This window comes from Heptranchias perlo, chromosome 20, assembly GCF_035084215.1.
Source record: "Heptranchias perlo isolate sHepPer1 chromosome 20, sHepPer1.hap1, whole genome shotgun sequence".
In the NCBI taxonomy this organism is placed as follows: Eukaryota; Metazoa; Chordata; class Chondrichthyes; order Hexanchiformes; family Hexanchidae; genus Heptranchias; species Heptranchias perlo.
Window position 1 is genome coordinate 50,881,518 of NC_090344.1, and position 27,426 is coordinate 50,908,943.

The 27,426-nt window shown below is 44.6% G+C and overlaps 1 protein-coding gene across 5 annotated transcripts in view; it reads right to left on the reverse strand.

The window, feature by feature from the left end:
* Positions 1-549: 549 nt before the first annotated feature.
* LOC137335861 (rab11 family-interacting protein 1-like) overlaps positions 550-27,426 on the reverse strand; it is a 44,879-nt gene continuing 18,002 nt past the window's right edge. For 4 of the 5 annotated variants that reach the window (XM_068001351.1, XM_068001350.1, XM_068001349.1 and 1 more), the window contains exons 3-7: positions 19,417-19,856; positions 16,846-17,686; positions 9,866-11,905; positions 8,527-8,686; positions 550-6,029 (exon numbers count right to left, since the gene is read on the reverse strand). In XM_068001351.1, the coding sequence (XP_067857452.1) occupies positions 5,811-6,029; positions 8,527-8,686; positions 9,866-11,905; positions 16,846-17,686; positions 19,417-19,856 (3,700 nt within the window). In that variant the 3' untranslated portion in view covers positions 550-5,810. The remainder of the gene's footprint in view (positions 6,030-8,526; positions 8,687-9,865; positions 11,906-16,845; positions 17,687-19,416; positions 19,857-27,426) is intronic. The other variant, XM_068001352.1, reaches the window with a different exon arrangement.

The following is a 27,426-nucleotide window of genomic DNA, read 5'->3' on the forward strand; positions in this document are numbered from 1 at the left end:
GGAGTTTTGACAGTAGCATCTGAGACTACCGCCAAACAGGATTGGCAAAGCTATGATTGCCCCCATGATTCAGCAGCCTGCCAATAGCCTCTGTCTGGGCTCACTCACGCAGAATCAACACTAGAACGAAGCACTAGACATTTGCCAATACTAAATGATGCAGCACTGAAAGCGGCCATTCGGCCCATCGTGCCTGTGCTGGCTCTTTGAAAGGAGCTATCCCATTAATCCCACTGGCCTGCTCTTCCCCCCCATAGCCCTGAAAATTTTTCCCCTTCGAGTGTTTATCCAATTCCCTTTTGAAAGTTATTAAATCTGCTTCCACCGCCCTTTCTGCTTCCACATCATAACTCGCTGCGTAAATAAAATTCTCATCTCACCTTTGGTTCTTTTGCCAATTACCTTAAATTGCTGGATCAGGTCCCAAGGAGGAGTTGAAGAGGAAAAAAGGAGGGAGGAGGAAGAGGGATGGAAGGAGGAGTGGAGGTGAAAAGTCAAGGGAAAGTTCTCAGCATCCACAGAACTTAAAATTAACAGAGGACTCCCCAGTCATAAAGGAAAGAGTTTATTTTTCCAAGATTGTCTATGTTGTCGAACACATTGCAAGTAGCAGAAAATGCCCATTCACTCCTCACTGCATCGGTCATACTCGAAGAAATCACAGAAAAAAGTGAAACAAAAAAAGTTATATTGTCATTTTCAGAACTGTGCAGGTTATATACGGATGAAGTGTACATTCAACAGATAACACAAACCACTGAATATCCTGCATAAAAGTTCCCACTTGATAGCCACCAGTCCCAGCAATGCTCGCATATCCACCACATCCCCCCCCCCCCAATCTGGTTTTAAGTAAATTAGTGATGAATCTTTCATTCTGTAGCAGGCTTCTGAATGCTGACAATTACCATTTGTCTAAAACCCATTTCTATAGGTGTTCAATATCGCTCAAGTGACTTAGACTTGTACTCAAAGACAAGCAGCACTTAACAGAACAGAAAGTTTCATTAGAGGTGAGAGTTTATATAAAGACAGCGATTCCAACAGAGGGGTTTGATTACACTCTAACAACATTTACCTGAGGAAGGAGGAAGCCTCCGAAAGCTTGTGAATTTAAAATAAAATTGCTGGACTATAACTTGGTGTTGTAAAATTGTTCACATGGGTAGAGAGTATGGGACTCTAACACATGGGTAGAGAGTATGGGACTCTAACACATGGGTAGAGAGTATGGGACTCTAACACATGGGTAGAGAGTATGGGACTCTAACACATGGGTAGAGAGTATGGGACTCTAACACATGGGTAGAGAGTATGGGACTCTAACACATGGGTAGAGAGTATGGGACTCTAACACATGGGTAGAGAGTATGGGACTCTAACACATGGGTAGAGAGTATGGGACTCTAACACATGGGTAGAGAGTATGGGACTCTAACACATGGGTAGAGAGTATGGGACTCTAACACATGGGTAGAGAGTATGGGACTCTAACACATGGGTAGAGAGTATGGGACTCTAACACATGGGTAGAGAGTATGGGACTCTAACACATGGGTAGAGAGTATGGGACTCTAACACATGGGTAGAGAGTATGGGACTCCACCCTCCCTCCCCACGCACTGCCAGCCATTTGATTTTCGTTCGCCAAGAGTCCCTTACAATAGTGTTCCATCCAGTGAAATTAGGTATTCAACTGCAGCAGCACAAGATTTTGGTAAAACCCAGTGCCCATGGCATTCATAACGCGAAATGGAATTGCACACGCGAGAAGGTGGGACAAAAGGCCTTAGTGTACAAGTGCCAAGGACCATATCGAGCTGATTCCCTGCAGAAGCAACATAAGTATAAGCAAGAGGTCGCATCATCCATTTCTATAAAAACATTTTGACGCAAGGAGCATTACCGATCAATAATCTAATCGCAACACTGTTCAAAATGCAGTTTGGCATCAGAAATTGAGTGTTCACCTTTTCCCTGACCGCTTAATAACTAAACCATTACCTTCACCTCCTGAGCAGAACCTAGAGATTCCGCCTTTGACCAGTGGAAGCCCTCCTGACTTCCTATTCAGTTGTCAAACAAAGCAATGCCATGGAGTTGAGGGATCCGGAAGGGAAGGGGGACATCTCGTCTCACTCGTATCCCTAAGGCACTCAATTCTTCCCAGATTATATACAGCCCCACTCACGGCAAACGCCCGCGATGCGAAACCCTTTAATAAAAATCATACAAGCATTTAAAATAGAAGGCAATCTGGGAACAGTCTGTTGGGACTGCGAGGAACTCACTGGATTTCCCAGTGAGAAGGCAGCGATTACTTTCCACGTTACAAATACATTTGGTTTGTCGGTACAAAAATATCAGCGAGGGTTTTCACATGAATGTAAATCGGGTTTTATTACAGGAAGCACTTTCAAATTTCCACCTGGGTTCCTGCCCGAGAAAAGGGATCTTTCCCTCCGATTGCTGGGAAGAATGTAAATAAACGCAACACAGGATGAAGACAAGAGAAATTAAGAGATCGTGGAAGGCCAAAAGTTACAAAACTTCATGTTCTAAACTACTTCTTTGATCTAAGATGATATTTCTGCAGCAGTGTGCATGATTGGGATTGTATTTAAGGCTGAAGACAAGCACTCAATCAGGGAGGACCCCATGTACAGCTCGACTCTTCAGGCAAGCTTTGCACTGATCCAAATCAGTCCCTACTCAATTCATTTTCATGAAGTTCGCAAGACACGGTTCCCTTGGTTTCAACCAATTCTTGTCCATTTTAAGGGAGTTGCACTCTTGCATCAGTAAGTCAACAAGTCAAACAGTGCATTTTGCACCTCAAGCGAAAGCTGTAATAGTGATGGATTGATCCTCGTAACACCTTCTCAGCACGAACGCTTCATCAATCTACAAGCCTTATCGAAGCTCGACAGTCATGAAACATTACAACTTTTATCCAAAATAATTTGGAAAACAATTCTCAATTTTTAAAAGCTAATCATTTAAAAGCACCCAGCATTTGCAGAGAATCTGTACGTACATTTAAATCTCACCAATATATTAAATTGTATAAAATAATCTATACATAATTCATGTTAATATACAACACCAGCCCCAAATACCTATAAATAACTTGTCTGTTATTCACCAAAAATAACCCAAGGACAAAAAAAAAGTTAGAATAGTCGGCCATCTAGTTAAAGGTTGATGACCCCACTTGTGCAAATCACAACTTTTGCACAAGAGATATATTTTCTGTACCTTTTAAGTACAAATCCAGCTCTTCTCACCTCCCCCTCCCCTTCTAAAAAAAACCCAACAAACTAGTCTCAAATCCAACCCACAGTCCAACGCTCTGATCTGCTTTACCGGATTAACCAAAGATCAAAAACATTCTGTTAAATGCACAGCTGTTAAAGGAAACATTTCTCCTTAATTGGCCTCCTTGGAAGTAGTCAGCTGGCTTGGCTCTTAAGTATCAATCTGACTATATTGGGTGTAATAGGACCGAGTGTCCCAAGCTCTTCAGCTGATGCCTGCAGTGTTGTACTTTGTACAGTGTTTCCCCAGCCCAAGATTTCTTTTGCTGGGCGGGTAGGCGCAGATGGAGGATGGGGCTAATGCAGTTTGTGATCTTACTGACCACCCCAAAATCAGCACAAACACGCCTTAAATATCTACCTCTGCCCAATCATTGCCTCTGCAGAGCCAAAAGGCAGTGGATTGGGAGGAGAGAGTTGGGAGGGGGAAGGTGGCAAGAAAAATGGATTGGAACGAAACAGAAAAGTACATGCAAGGAAAATTAGTTCAGGGCCAATTAGTAATCAATATTCACCCATTTTAAAAATTAGACTTATAAAAAAGATATACTTGTCCAAAAATACATAAATTCACTCATACTTTATACATATTATAACCTGCTCCTCTCCCATCATTCATAAAGCTTCAAACTATTTCCAGAAGTCAGATTTGGTACAAAGGAATTAAGCAGCTTTGTTTTGAGAGCTTTCAGACATTTGACAAGAAACAGGCCGTCAGTCCAAATATTCTCAGATCAAGGGCCAGAGCGGGAGCTGCATTGACCCAAAGTGTGTTTGGAGGAACACTGGGTCGAGGTGGGGAAAATTAAACTTCTCCCCCGTTCTCGATCGTAAGCAAAATACAAAAATCTCAACATCCATCCGATTTATCCATAACCTGCAATGGCACAGAGTAATTTTAGCCTCATTTGAGGAACCGTTAACTTGAAGTGAACCCCTGGCCAAATCGGAGATGACCTACTCTACACTTACCAACTTCTTGGTCAAAAGGCGGAGTATCGACCCAACCATTGCACTTCCGTCTACTTAAATACACCAATTTTGAATGTTACCAGTCTGGGATTGTTCAATCCCAACGCACAGAGTGCTGGGAATTCCACTCGGCAATTTTAAGGCTGCACCTCACGCAGGAGAGTGAAAAAAGTCAATTAAAAGAAACGGTGATCTCTGCGTTTCAATTTTCACATTGCTAGCTTCCCAAACTCAAAGGCTCTCGGAGGCTTTGCCCTTAAGAGGTGGAGAAACAGCCAACTGTCGGCAAATGCAGTACCTGATGGGCATTTTTCTCAACATCAGGCCAAGGTAGCGTAAAGTAGTTTAAGTCAAAATAAGCAACTCAAAACAATTTGATGGTCAGTTGCAATGGATGGAAGAAACCTCCATATCACAGAGCCGTTATAAGAGGGAGAACACGAAAAGGTGGCAAAAGTGACTAGTCTTAACACACTCAGGGAAAGACCCTCCCCCCTCAAGTTGTAGGAAAAGATGTGTTACAAAATATTGCTGGCCACCCCCTCCCGCTTCATGCAGAATGACATTAAACAAACATTCTTCAGTCTAAGCTCACAGCTGATCTCTACACAGTCCTGACAGTGTACCAGACCCTTAAAGAGCACCTGCCCAATGTACCAAACCCACTTTCTGCACAGCGATTTTGCTGCATTTCTTCCTTATTTGAATTATCATTTATTTTTAGGTCACAAAAAACCCGTTTGGTCACAGAAGTGTCTGTAATTCTGCACCAATAATGGGAAGTCTCAGGCTTGGCGACAGGTCATTGTGCCGGGGGGGGGGGGGAAAGAGGGCAGGGAGGAGGACGGTCAACGTGCATTTTGTTCACTGGCCTTTCAATGCTACTGCTGACTGTCAAAGGCAGAAAAATGTTTAGTGGCAGTGTGCGTGGGGAGTTAGATTACAGTCACTGCGGTAAAAAAATCCGAGAGAGTTGGGCGTTCAGGGTCAGACTTCAGGTTGAAGTAACTTTCCAAAAACATTTTTAAAAAAAAAGGGGGACAAACCAGGTGAGCTTCACAATTGATTCTTGATCTGCCCAACCCAGCTCGGTAACAAACCAATCCCTTACTCTCGTCCTCCCCCTATCACCCAGTGGAGTCAGAAGCTTCACCCACATCATTCCAGGCGCACAGCAAGGCACAAACTAAAAGCACGGAGACACGATTTGGGGAAAAATCAAGTGTTGGAATCGGACGCGGGTGACTGTTTTGCAACTGGAATCACTTTCTAATGAGATCTGGCTACCACTTGATGGGAGCAAATTCAAAAAGGGATTTAAAAAAAAACAAAAACAAAACCCAACAAATTCAACACCGGGTAGACTTTAGATCAGACATCTATGTTCATCCAAAGGCAATAATCAACAATCTCCATCACTGGCCAGTTACAAGGCATGATCTGTAATATTTCAAATAGCAGCACAGTTGACTTCAGCTTCCTCTCCACTCCGTGGCCTCTGCCCTCTCGAGTTCCCCTCCGTCACACTCTCTCAGCCTTCCTGTTGGGCTGGTACGCCACACGGAGGATGTTGGGGGTTTCCTCCATGACGCGGACCAGCAGGTTGTCGATGTAGCTCTCCAATTCTCGAACGTGACCGTCTTTCTTCGAGATGATATCTTTCTGTTTCAGAACCAGCTGGATCAGCTCGTCGTGAGTAAGCTGTGCGTAAGCAGCCGCAGGGTCGGATGGATCGTAGTCCTTAAAGGAGGCGAGAAAGAGAGAGAGAGATGGGTTGGGACTCGCAAACAAAGACGGTGGAAAAAAAAAACCTTCCGGGTCGACCAAAATCACAGCTCAAGTTTCAAACTGCAGCTTTCTTACTTAAAATTGAAATCTGAAAATTAATTACAATACAAGGGTCACAATTATAGACCCATGTGAAGTAAACTGTTTCCATTGAAAAGAAGCAGCAAGCTCAGCTTCACCTGTCTCAGAATAAAACCAAATCATTTGACACTTCAGGAACAAGAAGAATCTGGCACCAACATGAAACACTCGTCTTTCTGTTCAGTTTGGTGACTGCCATCGTTGAGCGTGAAACAGTTTGACTCGTGCTTTTCACATCGAGTGAGGAACCTCATTGCTACAGACCTCCTCATTTTCCCCATCACGCGAAAAGATCATTGTACTAAAGTTCTTTCTTTTAATAATTGCCTGCAGTGGCGGGGTGGGGCATTGTCCCTCGCTAAGGTAGGGTCACATGGGCACAGCAGCCGTTTGGGATCTCATCACTCTTCGTGTAAAAGCCTAGACACAGAGCGCGCAGGCTATTCATTCATGGAACCTGATCCTATTCTCAGCCAACGTCCGCACAAGTGCACACTCCATTACGGGGTCACTGAATCGTGGTCAGCAGCAGCACCCCATGCCAATCTTCCCCTTCCCCAACACAAGGACACTGAGTCCAACTGTTGCGTGCGACTTGCTGAAGGCAGCTAACGCAAACATAATATCTAAATCAGGCAAGTGCATGGAAGAGGAATAAACAAAGGGACCAGGCAGTGCATTCCACTCCATCCAAGCTGGAAATTAAAGTCAGTGGGAACCTTTAGACCCAGTTAAAACGGTTGGAAGTTCATTATCTCAGCAGGGACTGATACAATAAGCTAGGCTCTTGGGTTTTAGCCCTTTTCTGGGAATAGAAAACAGAAAAATGATCTTAAAAGATAGCACAAAGCAGGAATTTAGGAGCAAATATTTTACTCTGCAAAGGTCGATTTTACAGTTCAGTTGGGTCAATCATACCCCCTTACCCATTGGGGCAAGGACTGGACAGGCTGATATTTCAGAGAAACATTGCCTTTGCCTCCATCCAAAATCTACAGTCATCTTTCATCCCAAATCCGCAATAGAATATTGGGTATCAGTGGAGTTTCGTAACTGGCTTCGAAAATAGTCGACATATTTTCAAAGGTTTCACAGGTGGAAACAGAGGTCATTTTATTACAGACCCTGGAGATTGAGATATGTTTTCCTCACCCATATCTAGTCCGATTCCTGCTCCGTCAATGCATTCTAAAGCCCCCTGCTGATCACGTGCACTCAGGCTCACTCACGGGAATCAGTATTGGAGCTGCTTTACAACTCAATTTGGAATGGGGACCTTACTCAATCAGAAGAAGAGTAAACTCATCTGGAGTTCACCTTCATAAACAAACGATGCACAGTTGGCATCTGACCTCCTTCAATATATTCTGGAACCTAAAAAAAGCACACTCTGCATCTTGCAAACAGAGTTTGTTCTTTTTAAAAAAAAAATTAGGAGGGAGTCAGTTTGGACAATTAGAAACCCAACATCTGAATCAGTCAAAAAAGGAAACAAGATAATGAACATGGGAAATGTGTTACATTAAATTATATCCAACAGAGTTGAGAAATCAATCTTAACCTTCAATTTCCAACCACTTATGGGGCCTCAATTATTTTCTGCAACTCCTGGATATTTATATTTTAAGACCAATTCCAGGAACGTAAAACCCTAGAACATGATCTTTAGTTACAAGTTATTGTTTAATGACATTCAAATTGCATTAATACTAATATTTCTGATGAATAAACTTAGTTCACCAGGCGACATACTGGTTAGTTGCCCACAAACAATCACTGTATAGTTTCTGGAAGATGACTGCAGCCATTAAAACTGCTTGGACTCGAGACTTGTCTGGGAAGAGAGAGCAAAGAAATAGCAAACTGCCATCCTCAATCGATGTCTTCAGTTCCTCGCCGATGTGTCAATCACATTTCTTCATCACACTGATGTGGGCACAATTTCCCTCATCTTTGCACAGTCAATGCATTTAATTATTAACATTAAATGTGCAAAGATTTAAACCAAGGTATTTGAAAAACCCGCACTCCCCAGGATTAAGGCAGCTTCAACATTGCCAAAATATAAGCCCAAGGTTTCTCACCTGTGCATTTTCCAGCCTTCTATTCCCCCACCCCATTTCCTTCAAATGGACAGAAATGTCTTGGTCTGTGAGCACATGGGAAACCCCTCCCTGCCCCGCGCAGAGTCTGCACTGACAATCACACAAAGCTTGTGTACACTGCATCGCAGTAGGGTGTTGGTTGGAGGAAGCAGTTTCTGAATCTGTTATTTACTGGAGTTCAAAGTATTTACACCAATGACAATATTTTCCACAATTTGTATAACAATTAATTAAAATGAACAAATGCCTCCAACTCCACCCACCTTTAGAAAGGCTTGACTTTCATTGAGTGTTAATGAACGTCCATTTGAAGATTTGCTCACCATCACATCCATATTCTTGATTCTGGTCTTCAAGTTTTCCTCTGAAGTAACTTCGTGCAACCTGGTCTCAGCCGTGTTCATCGGCTTCACAGGGTGAGGTCTGGGAAGAAGAATTTAAACACGTTAAAAAAAAAAACACCCAAGACACCATATTGTACCAAGATACGGTGTGATTGTGCACACCATTCTCTCAAAGGCTTTCAGGGAGTGGGAACCTGACTTAATCCCACTCTCGGGATCAGCTATCACCTGTCCATGCAAATCTTGTTCCAACTTCCTGCAGCTCCCATTCTGAAGCCCGCACCGTGATTCGAGCAATCATCATGCATTATTCTATTAGTTCAACAACTGGGCTAATACATCAATATTGTTCACGTTCAGACAAATCTGCAAAGGGGGGGGGGGGGTAAAGAGGGGAGGTGGGCGGGGAAACAAAAATAATCTTGCTTTGGAAATGGGAATCCTCCAGTCCAACAGCACACTCACATCAGTGTGTTGGATGAAGTGCTTGGAGTGAGAGGTCTCTCTCACCCCCGCCCCAGACAAATCTTACCATGAAACAATGCGTAATGCTTTCAAATTTAAAAATTGAAAGTTTTTCTTGTCCACAGAATTTGAATTCCAATTTAGTGCTAAAAGTGTAAGGGACATTGTGGAAAAAGAACCCAATAGAATTACAATTGGCACTGTAGCTTAGCTTTGGTGGGGTGGAATAGGTCACCCAATTGCTCGCCAGTGATTCTGCTGTTATGCCCCAGACTGATATTATATATTTGTTGCTTGGGCTCATACACTTGAGCAAGGTTTTGTAAGGCGGCACTTGCCCAGGGAACTATACTTCAGGAGGAGAGTGAAGCAGTGCTAGAATTTTCATGTTCACTATGCGTTAACCTAAAACGGTGTACTGTCAGAATTAATGCAGCTCAAAAAGGTGCACAGACTAGAACTACAGATCTGGTCACCTTTCCAAACACTTATCTGGTTATTGTTCAACTACAGGTAGAAAAGAAAAAAGGCTGAGCTCTGCTAAACCACAATGGCATTTAACCCTCCCAAACACACACCCTACCCCCCAGTCACCTGCTTCCACTATTTCAGCTTGAAGAGGATAGAGAACAAAAAAAACTCAAAGCCAAATAAACATGGGCGTAATTAGTTAACCAACAAAACAATGGATATGTGAAGGTAGTGATTGAAAAAAAAAACCCAGCACCAATGGGAGCTCGAGGGCATTTTGAAATCCAGCTCATGCTACAAACCTAAGCTAACAAAGCCTCACCTGCGTCTGGAAGGCACTGCCAACGCACTGTTCTGTGACTGAATTGGTTGTGTCTCCGTGGGCGAAACCCACGCCTGAAGCTGCCTCTTCTGGCCAGAGTGTTCCACTTCATGAGAACTCCCTGCTGGTGGCTTTATCAAGGGAGTGTCATCAGTCACAGGTGATGTGGACTGGGAGACAGGAGATGGAGACAAAGATGGAGACAGAGGGGAAACTGAAAACCCAACAGAATCTAAAAGTGGAGGGGAAGCTTCAATCTGGTCAGAGTCAATGGACCCAACTAGTTTGGTGGAACTGGGAGGGACTGCAATTGAACTTTTGGAAGTCTGCTGCTGGTATTCGTTGAAAGATTCTCCACTTAATTTCAACGTGGAATTCTTCTGCAAGGACTGTGAAGTACTGAAGCTAACTTCTGAAGAATCCAGTTTGGCCACAGTTTCTGTTGGTACCTGATTATCAAAGTCATTCTTGGCTTTTATGGATATATTTGAACTTTCACTTTTATTGGTAAGAGTTGGGCTCTGATCAAAAGGTTTTCTTCTCCTCTCAGTGAAAATCTTTTTGTCGCCACTTTTGCTTTCACTGATTGATGGCTCCTGCAGGCGGGAGTTGTTAGCCTTGTTCTCCTCCATCTTCACCAGTTGCAAGTTACCCAGATGTTCAGAGTCAGTCGTGATGTTTTTGGTCGTATCAGGCTTTGGGTCACCAAGAGTGTGGACTTCTGTCTCTTGAACCTGAATTACAGCTGTGGGTGGAACTCGAGGCACTTGAGATTTTGGCTGACTTGCAGTCTTGCTTTTTTGTATTGTTGTAACGCTGCCTTCTGCAGAACCTTCTATCTTTTCAGGAATCACCGGCAGACCACCATGCCACACATTGGGATTATTTTCCCTTTTCCTGCCTGCTTCCCTCTCCATCGTGGCTGAAAAATCATCATTTTTGCCCTCGCAAGAACTAAGGGTTGAAATTGCAGAAGGTTTTTCTTCAAATCCAGTTGCTGATGTGACATTGTGGTCATTTTCCTTTAGGCCACTGGTTGAGACGTCCGTACCAGCTTTCTCCGCTACCAAAGTGACATCAGTAGCTCTGACCTTGTAAGACTCTGTTAATGGTTCGACATTGCACTCAGTATTCCCACGAAAAGACACCGAGTCCTCACTTGGTCTGTCCTCGGACGAATGCAATGAGTCATCATTAGCAATAGCTGTATTCACGTTGGCTATGTTCCTTGGTGCGGGAGTAGGTGGAACCTTCTGTGTCCCAGCAAACGATGGTTTCAGATTCAACTTTGCCACTGAACCAGACAAGCTACTTCTCGGTGCCACTTTGGGTGGATCTCTCGGAAAGCTAGCTTCCGATGCAAGGGCAGAATTAAGGTCGAGCAACGCTCGAGGTTTCACAAACACCTCTTCACTTAAATTAGCAGGGTCGGGTTTCTCGTAGACAGACTGAAGTTCGCTACCCACCCTCTCATTTTCTTGATTGGTTTCAAGTGCACGGTCTTCAGGTAATCCTTCGTATTTCTTCATCTCTGAAGCAGAGTCATTCTTTCCGTCGTCCGATGACCATTGGTCATCATTTGCAGTTGATTTCTTTCCCATCAGCTCTTGAAACAAGAGTTGAGCAGATTTCTTGTTGCTGTCCCTTTTAGGTGTTTTCATTTCCTGAGTTTTTCCCCCAACAAACTCACTTGCAGAGAAGTTATTTTTTTCAGTGCCTGAAGAGGAAGAGGAGCTGGCAGTCGGAAGAGGAAGCGCAGGGTTGGTGCTGAGCTCTTTTACAGCAGGCGGTGGAGACTCAGACTTTGTATTTACCGAGGAGTGCGGAGATTGGGCAGACAGAAACGTGGGAGGTGGACCATAGGCCATGTGGAGACGGGCAAAGTTAGAGTCCCTCGACTCTTCCGTTTCCACCACTATTGCGGGAACTGAGCTAAGGGGATCATTTTCAGCAGGAAAGAAAGGAGGAGAGTGAGGAACTGAAGGTAAAGCAGATGACAAAGATTCGGCTTTGGTTTCAGCCTTCGGAGACACCTCCAATCTGCAAAAAGGACAAAACACCGGTCAGTGGCCTTTGCAGCTGAGAGAAGCATCACTGTACCTGGGATTTTTTTTTAAGGTGGTGATAAAAATTTTCGTTTGAGCACCATGGAAGTTGGCAATTAAACAAATTGTTCTATTACTATGCTCCATATCTCGATAAAAGTTTCACCTGTCCCAGTAGCACAATAGCAAAAATCGAATGATCCTCCAGAAGCCACTTTATTTTAAGTACCACCACCGTGCACTTTAGTAAAACTAGCAAGTCTGTGCTTCCCAGTCAGATGTTTTTCAAAGCTCATCTCCTGATCCTGTCCTCTTTGAAAATATTGGTCAAAATGGTCAAGAGAGCTCAGGTATTTATTGTGGGACAACTTGACATGTTGCTGTTCGAGTCTCTGCTCTGCCCAATTCACCACTACGCCCGTTTCTCATCCCCCGCCTCCCCTCCCTTCCAGCAGGGATTAAATACTAAACATCTGTCGCCCCTCCCAGCCAACTATTCACCTTCCAAAGGGTTCACGAACTGGAACAGAACCATCAGCTTTGAGCAGAACTTGTAATAAAAAAAAACTTTTTGGGGGACAAGAGCATCGAAAAAAACATCACATGACAAAGAGGAAGGAAAAGACATACCAATAACTAAGATTTAAACACATGTTGGGGCATAAAGATTGGAAAAAACAGAATCAAATGTCATTACTTTTTAAATTAAAAATTCTATCTCTGCTACACGGAAGCCAAGAGTAAAGTTAATATTCTGAAACTTTAGATCATTTTTGCGCAGGAAAGTTATCAGAGGTTAATCCTGGTTGACAGCCAATGTTTTGACTGATAGAGTTCAATAATAAGTCTAGTGGCAGGTTACAGTGACCCGACAGCAAGTCAATGATACCCCATAATATAGACAGTAGCATTTGATGGCACTGTTAGTTTCCAAGTTTTACTGTAATGTAACAGTTATAGGCGCAGTATTTAACTTATTGAAAAAAGGATTATACTGAAACTAAATTGCTTCTGATGTAGTTTATCACTGATGAGATAAGAACTTTATAAAAAATTGCCACTGCGGATGTTGACATATGGATTTGGACATTGACCTCCCCAGGACTGGCTCCACGTCAGACTTGCAAAGCCACCAGCCAGATCAAAACTGATTTACATTCATTTGCATCAACTTCAAATCAAAGCAGAAACCACTGGGATGTAAGGCACAAATGAACAGACAAAACATGGAGTGGGAGGTTTTGCAGTAAAAATCACAACGGAAACCTGCCATTAAATATCCCAGTAACTCCAGCTTAAGACCAGAGAAGATCATCAGACACTCGGTAGTAAGTAGCTGAGCGAGGGAGGGATTTGTGCCAAGTCTGGTGACCTTAGAATGCTAGGCTGGGTGCCCACAGTTTGTGAGTGGAGGAGGCAAAAAACAGCAGCAGCCAGGGCTCCCATTCCTGTACCCTCTCCGGCAATCTCTGCAGCAAGGGTGAGGAAAGGATTGGACTCAGCTGAAACGGCCCTGAAGTGGACGATGTCACGAACACTCAACGACGAGCCCAACGCATCAATATGTTTTTGGTCACCATACCATCTTGACAACACATCTTCGAGAGAGGAAGGGAAGGATGAAAAATGGACAAATGAAAGAAATCCTACTCTCACATTCCTTACACGGTTTTGAAATAATTTCTTGACCTTATGAGGAATGGGGAACATAGCACACTTCCTCCCACCTATCCATCCATTGGTGCCCAACAGTAAATACTCTCAGCTCTTGGTCCTTCTGAGGAACGACTTCACACAAAACTATTTCAGCTCCTCAACTCAGATGAAGCTACTTGTGGCGCCAAAGGCCCAAGTTCCTCTCACCTTCCTCCCAATCGAACTCCGTTTAATTGCTGCAGACTAATTGCTCATGCTAACCCTGAACGCCTGCCACTGTTGGGAAAGCTGGAGGAGGAGGTGGGGGGGGGGTCACTCATTTCAGATTATAACAAACAAATAAAATACAAAGAAATCCAAGCCTCATCATCCTGCCCCAGACACATTCCGACTGGGACTGGTGCTCGGAATATCGTGGGCTGCTGTAATCCCACAGATGGGAGTAACATGGATTTTAGCAAGGCTTTTGACAAAATCCCACATGGCAGACTGGTCAAAAAAGTACAAGCTCCAAGGGAGAGTGTCAAGTTGAATCCCAAATTGGCTCAGTGGCAGGAAGCAAAGGGTAATGGTCGACGGGTGTTTGTGTGACTGGAAGGCTGTTTCCAGTGGGCTCCCGCAGGGCTCAGTACTTGGTCTCTTGCTTTTTGTAATATATTAATGATTTAGACTTAAATGTGGGGGGCATGATTAAGAAGTTTGCAGATGATACAAAAATTGGCCGTGTGGTTGATAGTGAGGAGGAAAGCTGTAGGCTGCAGGAAGATATCAATGGACTGGTCAGGTGGGCAGAAAAGTGGCAAATGGAATTCAACCCAGAGAAGTGTGAGGTAATGCATTTGGGGAGAGCAAACAAGGCAAGGGAGTCCACAATAAATGGGAGGATACTGAGAGGTGTAGAGGAAGTGAGGGACCTTGGAGAGCATGTCCACAGATCCCTGAAGGTAGGAGGACAGGTAGATAAGGTGGTTAAGAAGGCATATGGGATACTTTCCTTTATCAGCCGAGGCACAGACTATAAGAGCAGGGAGGTTATGCTGGAACTGAATAAAACACTGGTTAGGCCACAGCTTGAGTACTGCACACAGTTCTGGTCACCACATTACAGGAAGGATGTGATTGCACCAGAGAGGGTGCAGAGGAGATTTAAGCAGATGTTGCCAGGACTGGAGAATTTTAGCTATGAGGAAAGATTGGATACACTGGGGTTGTTTTCTTTGAAAGAGGAGGCTGAGGGGAGATTTAATTGAGGGGTACAAAATTATGAGGGGCCTAGATAGAGTGGATAGGAAGGACCTATTTCCCTTAGCAGCGAGGTCAATAACCAGGGGGCATAGATTTAAAGTAATTGGTAGAAGGATTAGAGGGGAGCGGAGGAGAAATGTTTTCACCCAGAGGGTGGTGGGGGTCTGGAACTCACTGCCTGAAAGGGTGGTAGAGGCAGAAACCCTCAACTCATTTAAAAAATACCTGGATGTGCACCTGAAGTGCCGTAACCTACAGGGCTACGGACCAAGTGCTGGAAAGTGGGATTAGGCTGGGTGGCTCATTTTCGGCCGGCGCAGACACGATGGGCCGAATGGCCTCCTTCTGTTCCGTAAATTTTCTATGATTCTAACACAGAGGTTTAGTTATCCAGACTGAGAACCGTATTCAGCTCTCACTCATGCATACGCATCACAGTATGGTTATGTTCGTCTTAAAGGCACATAATTCAAGCCAACATGGTGTGAAAAACCTCTGCCAGCACAGCTTTACAGCTCACTTAACACTCAATGAAACAACACTTCACTCTGTTCTTGGGACATGGGTTGATGTCGGCAAGGCCGCTTTTATTGCCCATTCCCAGCTCGTCGAGCTGAGGTGATGGTCGGCCTTCTGTGATTGTTTCTACACTTGAGAGCGTTAGGTCTCAGCCGTGCAGTGTGGGACTGGAGTTACGAGTATGTCAGACCGGGGACCGGTGGGGGGGGGGGGGGGGGGAAGTTTGCTTCCCTGAAGGTATCAACTGAGTTTGCACAACAATCCAGCAGCTGTCACTGGGATTAATTTGCACTTCACCACTTGGATGGTGAACTGGCAGAGCCCGCCCGCTATCAGTCTCTATGGAAATTAATATTGGACGGGGGTCTATAACAGGCGGAGAATCCGCTGCACCAGTTTACAGCCCAAAAAGGTGAAGGTGGAAATTATTCCCACGGTCATTTTTATTTCCTGGTGCCAGTTCACATTACCAGAATATTGATTTCAATTTCACAACTGGTCCTGGGAAGATCTCAACTCTGGGTTGCTAGTCTACTATCACAATCACCGCAGCTCCGGGTCTGACTTGCAGATGGTGCTTGCGGAGGTGGTTTCGGTTTTGCTAGTGGCTGGTGTCATAACGGCCTGTGACTCTCCCAGTCAAAAGCACGTGATCTCAACTGCAGGCTTATTGTACTGCGTCTCTCAGTCTGGAGGCTTACTTCCACGTGGCTGGAGAGGATCACAGAAGGAAAACGTTCCAACAGTCCCAGGATATTGAGTTACAAGATGTTGGGGGAGGGGTGTGGGCATGAGAAGATAGGTATTACAGTAAAGGCTTTACTCCTTCTTCTCCGCACCCATAAAGTGTTACTGCAGCAAGTTACAAAACCGGGCTCCACTCTCCAGTGAGCAACGTGGCACTGCAAATCACAGTTTCAAAGTTTTTCCACCCAGCACAGCTAGATTAATCATGAAAATGTACTAATTCCAGCCAGAAAGGCCATGGAGATCCTACATCAGAAACCAAATTAAGGTGCAACTGTTGGGCCAATGTAGGAAGTTAGATATTAGCAATGACACATTTCTTCCAGGTTAACAACATAAGAAAAAAACATAACTAGGAGCAGGAGTGGGCCACACGGCCCCTCGAGCCTGCTCTGTCATTCAATCAGATCATGGCTGATCTTCGACCTCAACTCCACTTTCCCACCCGATCCCCGTGTCCCTCGATTCCCCGACAGTCCAAAAATCTATCGATCTCAGTCTTGAACATACTCAACGACTGAGCCTCCACAGCCCTCTGGGGTAGAGAACTCCAAAGATTCACAACCCTCTGAGTGAAGCAATTCCTTCTCATCTCAGTCCTAAATGGCCAATGCTTATCCTGAAACTATGCCCCCTAGTTCTAGACTCTCCAGCCATGGGAAACAGCCTCTCAGCATCTACCCTGTCAACACTGTTATACATTGAAATGAGAAATATCCCCTCGAAGACCATTTGAAAATAAAAACAAGGTTAACTGTAGAAGCTTACTTGGGTTTGACGGCCGCTATCCTGCTCGACCAAACAGAGGAGCTTACTGGTTTCTTCGCCTCTTCTGTGCTGTCTTCAAAGGGGTTTTGTGATTCCTTCTTCTCAGCAGCCTTGACCGTTTCAGTCTTTCTGGGAAATAAAGACATTAAGCCTCCTCTCTTGGCCTCCTCCTTTTTGGTCACGACATCTACTTTTGATACTTCGGACTTCTGCACGGGCTGTGGTCTGTTTTCCTCTTTATCAATGTTGTCTTCAAAGGGGTTGAGCGACTTTGCGCCACCACCAGATGCGCTGACGGTTTCCGTCTTCTTACCCATCTCTTTCTTTCCAATACCCAAGGGCAACGAGCCCCCTTGCTTATATTCCCTCTCCTCCTTCAGTTGCTCAGATCTTTGGGGATCGGACAAGTCACCGATGCTCCCCGAAGTTTTGGACACCGGCAGAGTTGCCGATTTGTGGGCCTGCTCACTAGAACTAGTTTCCCATTGAGATTTGGAAGGAGGTGGTGGTGGGCCGCTGGACTCGAGCGTGTCCGTGGAAGGTTTGGACGACAAGTCCTCCACAGAGGTGTAAAACTGGCTGCTGTTCAATGACTTGGAGTCGGGCTTTGGTTTCACATGCACAACTTGGTTTGGTTCTTCTGTGTAAACGTGACTGCCGTTAATGCAGACATTGGACTGGGACGCAGGGTCGCTCTTAGACCTCAGGCCACCAAACAACGACAGGGTGTCCTTCTTCGTGTTCCCACCCGACGTAAAGTTGAGCTGTTTGGTATCAGCACTTGCAGCCCTCTTGTGGCTCATAATCTTTGGTACATACAAAGTCTTGCTGGAGCTTTCCTCTGCAAATTTAAACATTGACAAAATTAATCTCTCATCAAGGCAACCAATGAATACTATGAGTGTACTGACCTCTTTCAACACAGGGTCCACCAATTACCCTTCTTCTGCGGCCCCCCAGGGCGGGTTACAATACACAGAGTTAAGGGGGTGAGGCTGGAGGGGCTACAATTGCCCTCAGCACAGCTGGGTGAGGAGGAACAATAAATCCAGGGCTCCCAGTGATTGGAGTTGGAAGTGTGCACATGCTGACGTCAGCAGTGACGCCCCCCTCGGTTAAATAATCTGCTGACGCTCACTGTCTAGATTCGTAACTACTTGGGCAAGATACTGAAGGGTCCATGGAACCAAACCAAAGAGGGTGAGGATGGGTAGAGTGCAGAACAGGGAGAACATAAGAACATAAGAAATAGGAGCAGGAGTAGGCCAATTGGCCCCTCGAGCCTGCTCCACCATTCAATAAGATCATGGCTGATCGGATCCTAACCTCAAATCTAAATTCATGTCCAATTTCCTGCCCGCTCCCCGTAACCCCTAATTCCCTTTACTTCTAGGAAACTGTCTATTTCTGTTTTAAATTTATTTAATGATGTAGCTTCCACAGCTTCCTGGGGCAGCAAATTCCACAGACCTACTACCCTCTGAGTGAAGAAGTTTCTCCTCATCTCAGTTTTGAAGAAGCAGCCCCTTATTCTAAGATTATGCTCCCTAGTTCTAGTTTCACCCATCCTTGGGAACATCCTTACCGCATCCACCCGATCAAGCCCCTTCACAATCTTATATGTTTCAATAAGATCGCCTCTCATTCTTCTGAACTCCAATGAGTAGAGTCCCAATCTACTCAACCTCTCCTCATATGCCCGCCCCCTCATCACCGGGATTAACCGAGTGAACCTTCTTTGTACTGCCTCGAGAGCAAGACAGGGGACAAGACAAACAGAAAAGAAGTGAAATAAGCACCTTTGAAAGGCAATCGAGCTCCAACCACTGCAAATTCAAGATGGTTTTTGCCACTAAAAGAAACCACAAAAAACCACCCACCAGAAACACTCAGTCTGGGCAGCAGAGCCCGTCTATTAACGTTTCCAAGGTGTAATATTATACTCCATTACATAATGAACACATTTTGCCCGTCCCGCCTCTGCCTCTGCCCATCTGCTGCTGAAACCCTCATCCATGCTTCTGTTACCTACAATTCTCTCCTGGCCGGCCTCCCATCTCCACCCTCCGTAAACTTGAGCTCAGGCAAACCTTTGCTGTCCGTATCCTAACCCACACCAAGTCCCGTTCGCCCATCCCCCCCCGTGCTCGCTGACCTACATTGGCTCCCGGCCCGGCAACGCCTCGATTTTAAAATTCACATCCTCGCGTTCGAATCCCTCCACGGCCTCGCCCCTCTCCCTATCCCTGTAACCTCCTCCAGCCCTACAACCCTCCAAAAATCTCTGCGCTCCTCCAACTCTGGAGTCTTGGCCATCTCCGATTTCACCATCGACAGCCGCCCAGGCCCTAGGTTCTGGAATTCCCTCCCCAAACCTCTCCACCTTCTTTATGGCGCCTTAAAACCTACCGCTTTGACCAGGCTTTTGGTCACCTGTCCTAATGTCTCCTTAAGTGGCTCGGTGTCAAATTATGTCTGATTACGCTCCTATGAAGTGCTTTGGGATGTTTAACTACGTTAAAGGCGGTATCTAAATGAAAGTTGTTGTTGAGAAGCCAAACATTACCCTACCTTCAGCAGAGTCGTGCAGCTGTATCTCAGTGAAGTCTTCACTGCCAAAGTTCTTTGCTTTCTTTGCGCTCCCAGATGGAGAAGAGGGGTTGGTGGGTATAACAGACATGGACTGGGACAGTGAAGTCCGCTGCAGGTTAGATTTAGGAAACAACAACTTGAGCTTGGATTTCTTCTTCTTCTCCGTCACAGCCGGCTCGTCATCGCTGTCCCCAGCGGTGCTGATGCTGGGAACGATGGCGGAGGCTGAATCAGAGAAGCCATCTTTCTTCTTCCCCTTGAATTTGTCCTTCAGCTTTCCGAAAGTCGAACGGGACTTGTCCTTCATGGAAAGGTCAAACATGCTGGCCGTCATATTGTTTCGTACGAATCGGATGTCTGCTTCGATTTCACCTCGTTCTTTCTCCTTCTTCCCCGACTTTGAGTGCAGTTTATACCACCTAACGGGAAAACATTAGAATAAACTCCCCTTGAAGAAATAATCAGCTTGCATTTGGTTTGCACCTCATCACATACCACAAAAAGATCCCAGAAACAATTAAACGGAGGGGGTTAGTTAATCTGGTTTTGGTGGTGTTGGTTGAGGAATGTTAGTCACAACACTAAGGAAACTCTCTGCTCCTCTTTGTCTACTACCATGGGATGTTTCAAATCCACCTGAGCTAACGCAACCGTCTCCATCAAAGCACAACACTCCCGACAGTGCAGCACTCTCCTCGGACAGCAGTGGAGCGTCAACCTAGATTATGTGTTCAAAGATATAAAAGGAAACAGAGACCTGCATTTATAAAGCACCTTTCATGACCTCAAGATGTCGCAAAGCGCTTCAAAGCCAATTAAGTGCTTTTTGAAGTGTAGTCACTGTTGTAAGATAGGAAACGTGGCAGCCAATTTATGCACAGCAAGGTCCCACTAACAGCAATGATATAATGATCAGATAATCTGTTTTAGTGATGTTGGTCAAGGGATAAATGTTGGCCCAGGACACCGGGGAGAACTCCCCCCTGCTCTTCTTCAATTAGTGCCATGGGATCTTTACATCCACCCGAGGGAGTGACGGGGCCTCGGTTTAACGTCTCATCCGACAATGCAGCATTCTCTCAGTACATCACTGGAGTGTCAGCCTAGACTATGTGCTCAAGTCTCTGGAGTGGGACTTAAACCCACGACCTTCTGTCTCAGAGACGAGAGTGCCATCACTTAAGTGGATGCTGATTCAGAAGCGAGAGTGATACCAACTCAGCCTGACTGACAGACACACACACCTTCTTTGATGTGTGTGTGTCTCATTTACCTGAGGAAGGAGGAAGTCTCCGAAAGCTTGTGAATTTAAAATAAAATTGCTGGACTATAACTTGGTGTTGTAAAATTGTTTACAATTCTTTGATGTAATCAGATTCTTTTCTTATAAGTAATCTGAGAACACTTCAGCACAATAACTTAAGAAATTAGAAAGATCATCAGAGCTCAGATACATCCTTGTTTTAAGATCAAGGGGAAAGGGGGAGCGAGTTTGCACCAGTTGTTTGATGTTAGCTATGCTATAACTAACCTAGCAACTTAATGTTGACACCAGATGTCTTGCCCCACAACATCCATGCAGGCAAATGGAGACACAGCAGGGACCCTCACTGATCCTCACTCTTACTTTCCGTACCCCCTCCATGACACCAAGGACAATGCACCCTACCCTTCCAGTGCCCTGGATAACCTGGCACAGAGCAGTTACAAACCTGGCACAGACCAGGTTTAATGTTTCAGTACTATACCAAAACTATTCACCCAAGGAGCTATTGGGATCCTCCCAACAAATTCAAACTACATTCTAAAAATAGCCATTTAAAAATGTGTCATATACAAGATATGCACTCCCTCTAACAGCTCAGGTATGTGGTTAATCGCTGCTGGATATGCACTTTTTCCCCCTCTCTCGGTTTGTGTGTATTTGAGAAGCAGGCCCTGCAAAGTTGAAATTGAAATATACGAACGGACATCTCCACCATCAGCAGTGCTGCACTTCCATGGGGCGGCCATTCAGAACATCTCATCGGAAATCTCAATACATCAAAGCTAAGATACGTCCTGGCTTTAAGGAGTGGGACTTGAAAACCTTCTGACTCAGAGGCGAGAGTGCTACCACTGAGCCACAGCTGACGTCAGCATCGGAGGGCCATAATCGAACTGTTATGGGGGAGGGCAATGCGTGCTGGGTTTTGTCCTGTTGATGGGATGAGATCATGAGGAATGAACATCAGACCTGGCAGTGATTCAGAGAAATGGGCTGTGATTGCAATTTACTGGGTGAATTGTGAGAATGATGGAGGAGGAACAGAAAGCATGGAGATTTTAAATGCACTGTCAGGTGCACAACTTCCATTTATATACGAGCACCATTGTCCCCTAACTTGCTGGTAATTATTAACACAACACTAGCTTATACATAACAAGGAGCCTGATGCATTCTGCTTCATTTGTTTGAGTAATGTCAATCAAGCTTCTTCTCTTCTCACCACCCCCCTCAAAATAAATCTGTGTTTCTTAGCTCTCCAAATGTTTCATTCCTTAAATTTCTTCTTCCTCCTTTTTTTTTAATCCTGGGAGGGAAGATACTGGCAAAGGAGCTTTCTCAGAACTACAAGTGTTGCAAGATAGGGGAACACCTCAGGCCAGCGTTGAGTGGCTGGACTCAAAAGCCATTTTGGGAGTAAGCATCGGATGCATACGTACATCACCCCCATTAAACCGATAATATAGAAATCACGGGTGAAGGTGCAGATTTATACTCCTGGATTTTCCATGATTTGGAATTCTCTGCCTGAAAGGGTGGCGGAAGCAGATTCAATCGTGGCTTTCAAAAAGGAATTGGATAAATACTTGAAGGGAAAAAACTTGCAGGGCTACAGGGAAAGAGTGGGGGAATGGGACTAACTGGATTTCTCTTACAAAGAGCCAGCATGGGCTCGATGGTCTGAATGGCCTCCTTCTGTGTTGTAAACATTCTATTGTATGATTACAAATGTGCACCGTGAAGAATATTTTTCTTCGAGATAAAAAATCAGGCGTCCTTTGATCCCAATTTAGACTAGTTAGCAGATTTAAATTGCAAATGCTGCTTTGATGGGAATCATATGAATGTCTTGCATGTATACAGTACACGATGAGGAAAACATTTATCACAGGATTCACACATACACGGTTTTCATTTAATCCAAATAACAAAACACTGACCACCTGCCATCTGAAACATAAAAGGAATCTCCAACGGCTGGACATGAAACCCTGACTTGGAACAAAATAATTTGAACACTGGTCGGCTTTCCAGTTCATGGAGATTTAGTTAGAGGTGGTGCAAGATGGTGAATCCTATTGAATCCACTTTGCCGTTAATGAGGGCTTCACTATTCAAAAGGTGGAAAAGACGACACTACTTTGAAAGTAAGTGAAATGGGTAATTAACCCATAACAGACTGTGCAAAATTAGTTTTAGGTCTGATATTGCACTCTATATTTTTGTGCTTCATATTCCCGTTTAAGTAGCAGCTTTGCCTGAAAAAACTTTGACTGGGAGTGTGTTACAGAAAAGATCAGAGTGTGTAGCATTGCTGAGACTATGTTTGATTGAGTAGGTAGGGTAACTGTTAATCCCTTGGGGCACACAACGCTGCAAAAGGTGGCTTATCAGAGGAGGTTTTTTTGAAAAAAGACTATTAGAGGACAATGTCCAGAGACACCCACCGACATTAAGGTCATGGGGAGAGTCCCCAAGATGATAGCACTGATCAGAGGCTTCGGTTATCAGGGAAGATGCGAGAAACTGAAGTTCTTTTCACTGGAACAAAGGAGAGCTGTTACAAGTGTTTAAAATTATGAAAGATTTTGAACAGATAAATGGAGAAATATTGATCACACCAGACAGTAAACTGCGAACTAGAGAGCAGAAATTTCAGGTCACCACAGTGGTGGAAGGAGAATTCTTCAGAGCTTATGAAAAAAGAAGGCAAAACTTGTATTTATACAGCGTTTTTCATAACCTCAGGACGTCCCAAAGCGCTTTACAACCAATGAAGTACTTCTGAAGTGTAGTCTCTGTTGTAATGTGGGAAACGCGGCAGCTGCCTTGCGCACAGCAAGGTCCCACAAACAGCAATGTGATAATGAGCAGATAATCTGTTCTAGTGATGTTGGTTGAGGGATAAATGCTGGCCCAGGACACCGGGGAAGAACTCCCCTGCTCCTCTTGGAATAGTGCCATGGAACCTTTCACATCCACCCGAGAGGGAAAATGTGAAAAGGAAGCAGATACATATTTGAAAAATAAAAGTTTAAAGATATGGGGAAAGGAACGAAGTGGAGAGTTCTTTGAGAGCCAGCACAGGCGCGAATGGCCTCCTTCTATGCCGTAAAATTCTGTTCTTCACGTCAACACCCAGCATCAAGAGTGACATTTCACAGCGAAACCCAAGAGACAGTGGCGATGTAGCTCATGGATTACTTGCTGGTTGGAAACAGAGGTTTGTCTCGAGTTTTAAACCCTCTTCGATTTACCAATTACATTTCTCATACTCAAAGCTTAATTTAAGGGGTGAGGAGAAAATGTAACTGTACAATTGCTGACAAATGCCTTCAGGAATCAGGTTTATCCTGTTGCCGAGAGATATTCCTAATATTTTTTCATGGAAATGCAGACACTACCTTCCATAAAAATGCCTCGCCTCTGACAACTAACTCAGCCAGTATTTAGTTAGTGTCATTTGACGTCAATCTTACAAGGGCAAGGAATGGTCAGGATACACGTCACAGGGCGTGCTGTTGCAAAGTCCTGAATTGTACTCTGACTGACGCTGGCATTACCTGCGATACAAAGTAATCTACAAACACGTAGACAGGACTCAGTCTTGCAGTGAAACGCTTTCATTAACTTCATGCCAGTGGGAAAAACATCTGCCTCAGTGCCAGGGTCGGATGGTTTAAGACCAGTGTGCAGCTGTGTCACAGTGCTTGGTATCAGAGATACAACCATGAGAAGTTAAAGCAATTCCAGCACTTGGAGCTGGGAATTCGAGGAAGAGGGGGAGGGGAATAACCCATGTCCAAAAAAAAAGGTTTCAGAAAAAAACACAGCTCCCTCATTCCTCTCTTCCCCAACTCTTAATAGATCCAATAGGGAATTCAGGGAGAAACTTCCTTACCCAGAGAGTGGAACTCACTACCACAAGGACTGTTTGAGGCGAATAGCACAGATGCATTTAAGGGGAAGTTAGATAAACAAACGAGGGAGAAAGGAACAGAAGGATATGCTGATCGGGTGAGATGAAGTAGGAAGGGAGGAGACTTGTGCAGAGCATAAACACCGGCATAGACCAGTTGAGCCAAATGGCCTGTTTCTGTGCTGTAAATTGTGTAATTCTTGTACGCTTCTGCCCAGGAAAGAGACCTGTAGGGACCTTGAGCAGAGGTGGTCTTTCTTCTCCAAGGCTGAGGAAGTGGCATCAAGTGCCCCGTTAAAAAGAAATGTGATTTTTTTTAAAAAAAAGTTACCAAGATGTCCTAATTGAATCTGTTGCGTGTGGGAATAAATTTACAAATGCTTCACTTTAACAGTGCAAAACAGCCAACACTTCAACGACATAAAGCAGCAGCTGAATGGAGCACGTGCTGTAAATCAGAGGTCCTGAGGAAGGGTCATAGAACTGAAACATCAGCTGGTTTGACTTGCGTTTCTCCGCAGGTGCTGCCTCACCGGCAGGGTACTGCCAGCCTTTCCTGTTCTTGAATCCAATACTTGAACAACTCTCACCTTCCCACAACACAAACCACAAAACCTGCACCAACATTCTCAGCCACACCTGCACGGCTTCATATTTTTGCAAGTGTCTTTGAAGCTCAGCACAGATTTGCACCAGCCGCAGGATGACTGCTGTACAAGGGGCTGGGAGGTAACTCTTACTGCAGGTACGTTCCAAGCAAATCTCTTGCCATTCAATACCACACGGTGTAGATTGGTTACCATCTGAACAAATTCTCCTTTGTTCCGCAGAAACTGTATCATCGGTGACAACATGTGAGCAACAAAATTCTTCTAAAATTCTTTAACCAGAGATTATGTCACACACAAACTATCCAGCCATTTAACCCCTTGAGCCTCTTCCACCATCCCATTGGATCATGGCCAATTTGTAGCTTAACTGCATCGACCTGCCTTGATTCCATATCCCTTAATCGCCTTGCCCAACAAAAGTCCATCAATCTCAGCTTTTTGGGGGAAGAGAGTTCCAGATTTTCACTGCCCTTTGTGTGATGAAGTGCTTCCTGACATCACCCCTGAACGGCCGAGCTCTAATTTTAAGGTTCTGCCCCCTTGTTCTGGGCTCCCCCCACCAGAGGAAATAGTTTCTCTCTATCTACCCTATCAAATCCTTAAACCATCTTAAACCCCTCGATTAGATCACCCCCTAATCTTCTATACTCGAGGGAATACAAGCCTCGTCTATGCAACCTGTCCTCACAATTTAAACCTTTCAGCCCCCGCATCATTCGGCACTGCACCCCCTCCAAGCTGGCCCATGGTATTTGCATCCCATAGATCACTCCTCGCTGCCTTCAATGTGCTGGTGACGAAATATACAAATCAAAGCAAAGGTTGCCCCAAAAGGGATCAGAAAAGACAAGAGGTGTTGAGTGCAACGAGAAGCCTAACTGCATTCGTAGGGAACTTCCCAGAAACTCCCCAGCCAGGGGAAACATCCTCCCTGCATCTACCCTGTTGAGCCCTGTAAGAATTTTGTATGTTTCAATGAGATGACCTCTCATTCTTCTAAACTCTAGAGAATACAGGCCTAGTCTACTCAATCTCTCCTCACACGACAATCCCACCATCCCAGGAATCAGTCTGGTGAACCTTTGTTGCATTCCCTTCAAAGCAAGTATATTTTTCCTTTCGCAAGGAGACCAAAATTGTAAACAATACTCCAGGTGTGGTCTCACCAAGGCCCTAAATAATTGCAGTAAGACATCCTTGCTCCTGTACTCATCCTCTTGTACTAAAGGCCAACATACCATTTGCCTTCTTAATTGCTTGCTGCACCTGCATGTTAGCTTTCAGTGACTCATGTACAAGGACACCCAGGTCCCTTTGTACATCAACATTTCCCAATCTCTCACCATTTAAAAAATACTCTGTGTTTCTGTTTTACCTACCAAAGTGGATAACTTCACATTTTTAAACATTATATTCCATCTGCCATGTTCTTGCCCACTCACTTAGCCTGTCTATATCCCCTTGAAGCCTTTTTGCATCCTCACAACTCACGATCCCACCTGGTTTTATGTCTTCAGCAAACTTGGAAATATTACATTTGGTCCCCTCATCCAAATCATTGATATAGATTGTGAATAGCTGGGGCCCAAGCACTGATCCCTGCGATACCCCACTAGTTACAGTCTGCCAACCTGAAAACGACCCGTTTATTCCTACTCTCTGTTTTCCGTCTGTTAACCAATTCTCAATCCATATCAGTATATTACCCCCAATTCCATGTGCTCTGACTTTATTCACCAGCCTCCTCTGTGGGACCTTATCGAAAGCCTTCTGAAAATCCAAATACACCACATCCACTGGTTCCCCTTATCTATTCTACTAGTTACATCCTCAAAGAATTCCAATAGGTTTGTCAAACATGATTTCCCTTTCATAAATCCATGTTGACTCTGCCAAATTCTATTATTATTTTCTCAGTGCCCTGTTATCACATCCTTTATAATAGATTCTAGCATTTTCCCGACTACTGATGTTAAGCTGACAGGTTTGTAGTTCCCTGTTTTCTCTCTCCTTCCTTTTTTAAATAGTGGGGTTACATTTGCCACCCTCCAATCTGCAGGAACCGTTCCAGAATCTATAGAATTTGGGAAGAGGACAACCAATGCATCGACTATCTCGAGAGCCACCTCTTTCAAAACCCTGGGATGTCGATCTATATACACACGAGCAATGACACTCGGTGATCTCCATCC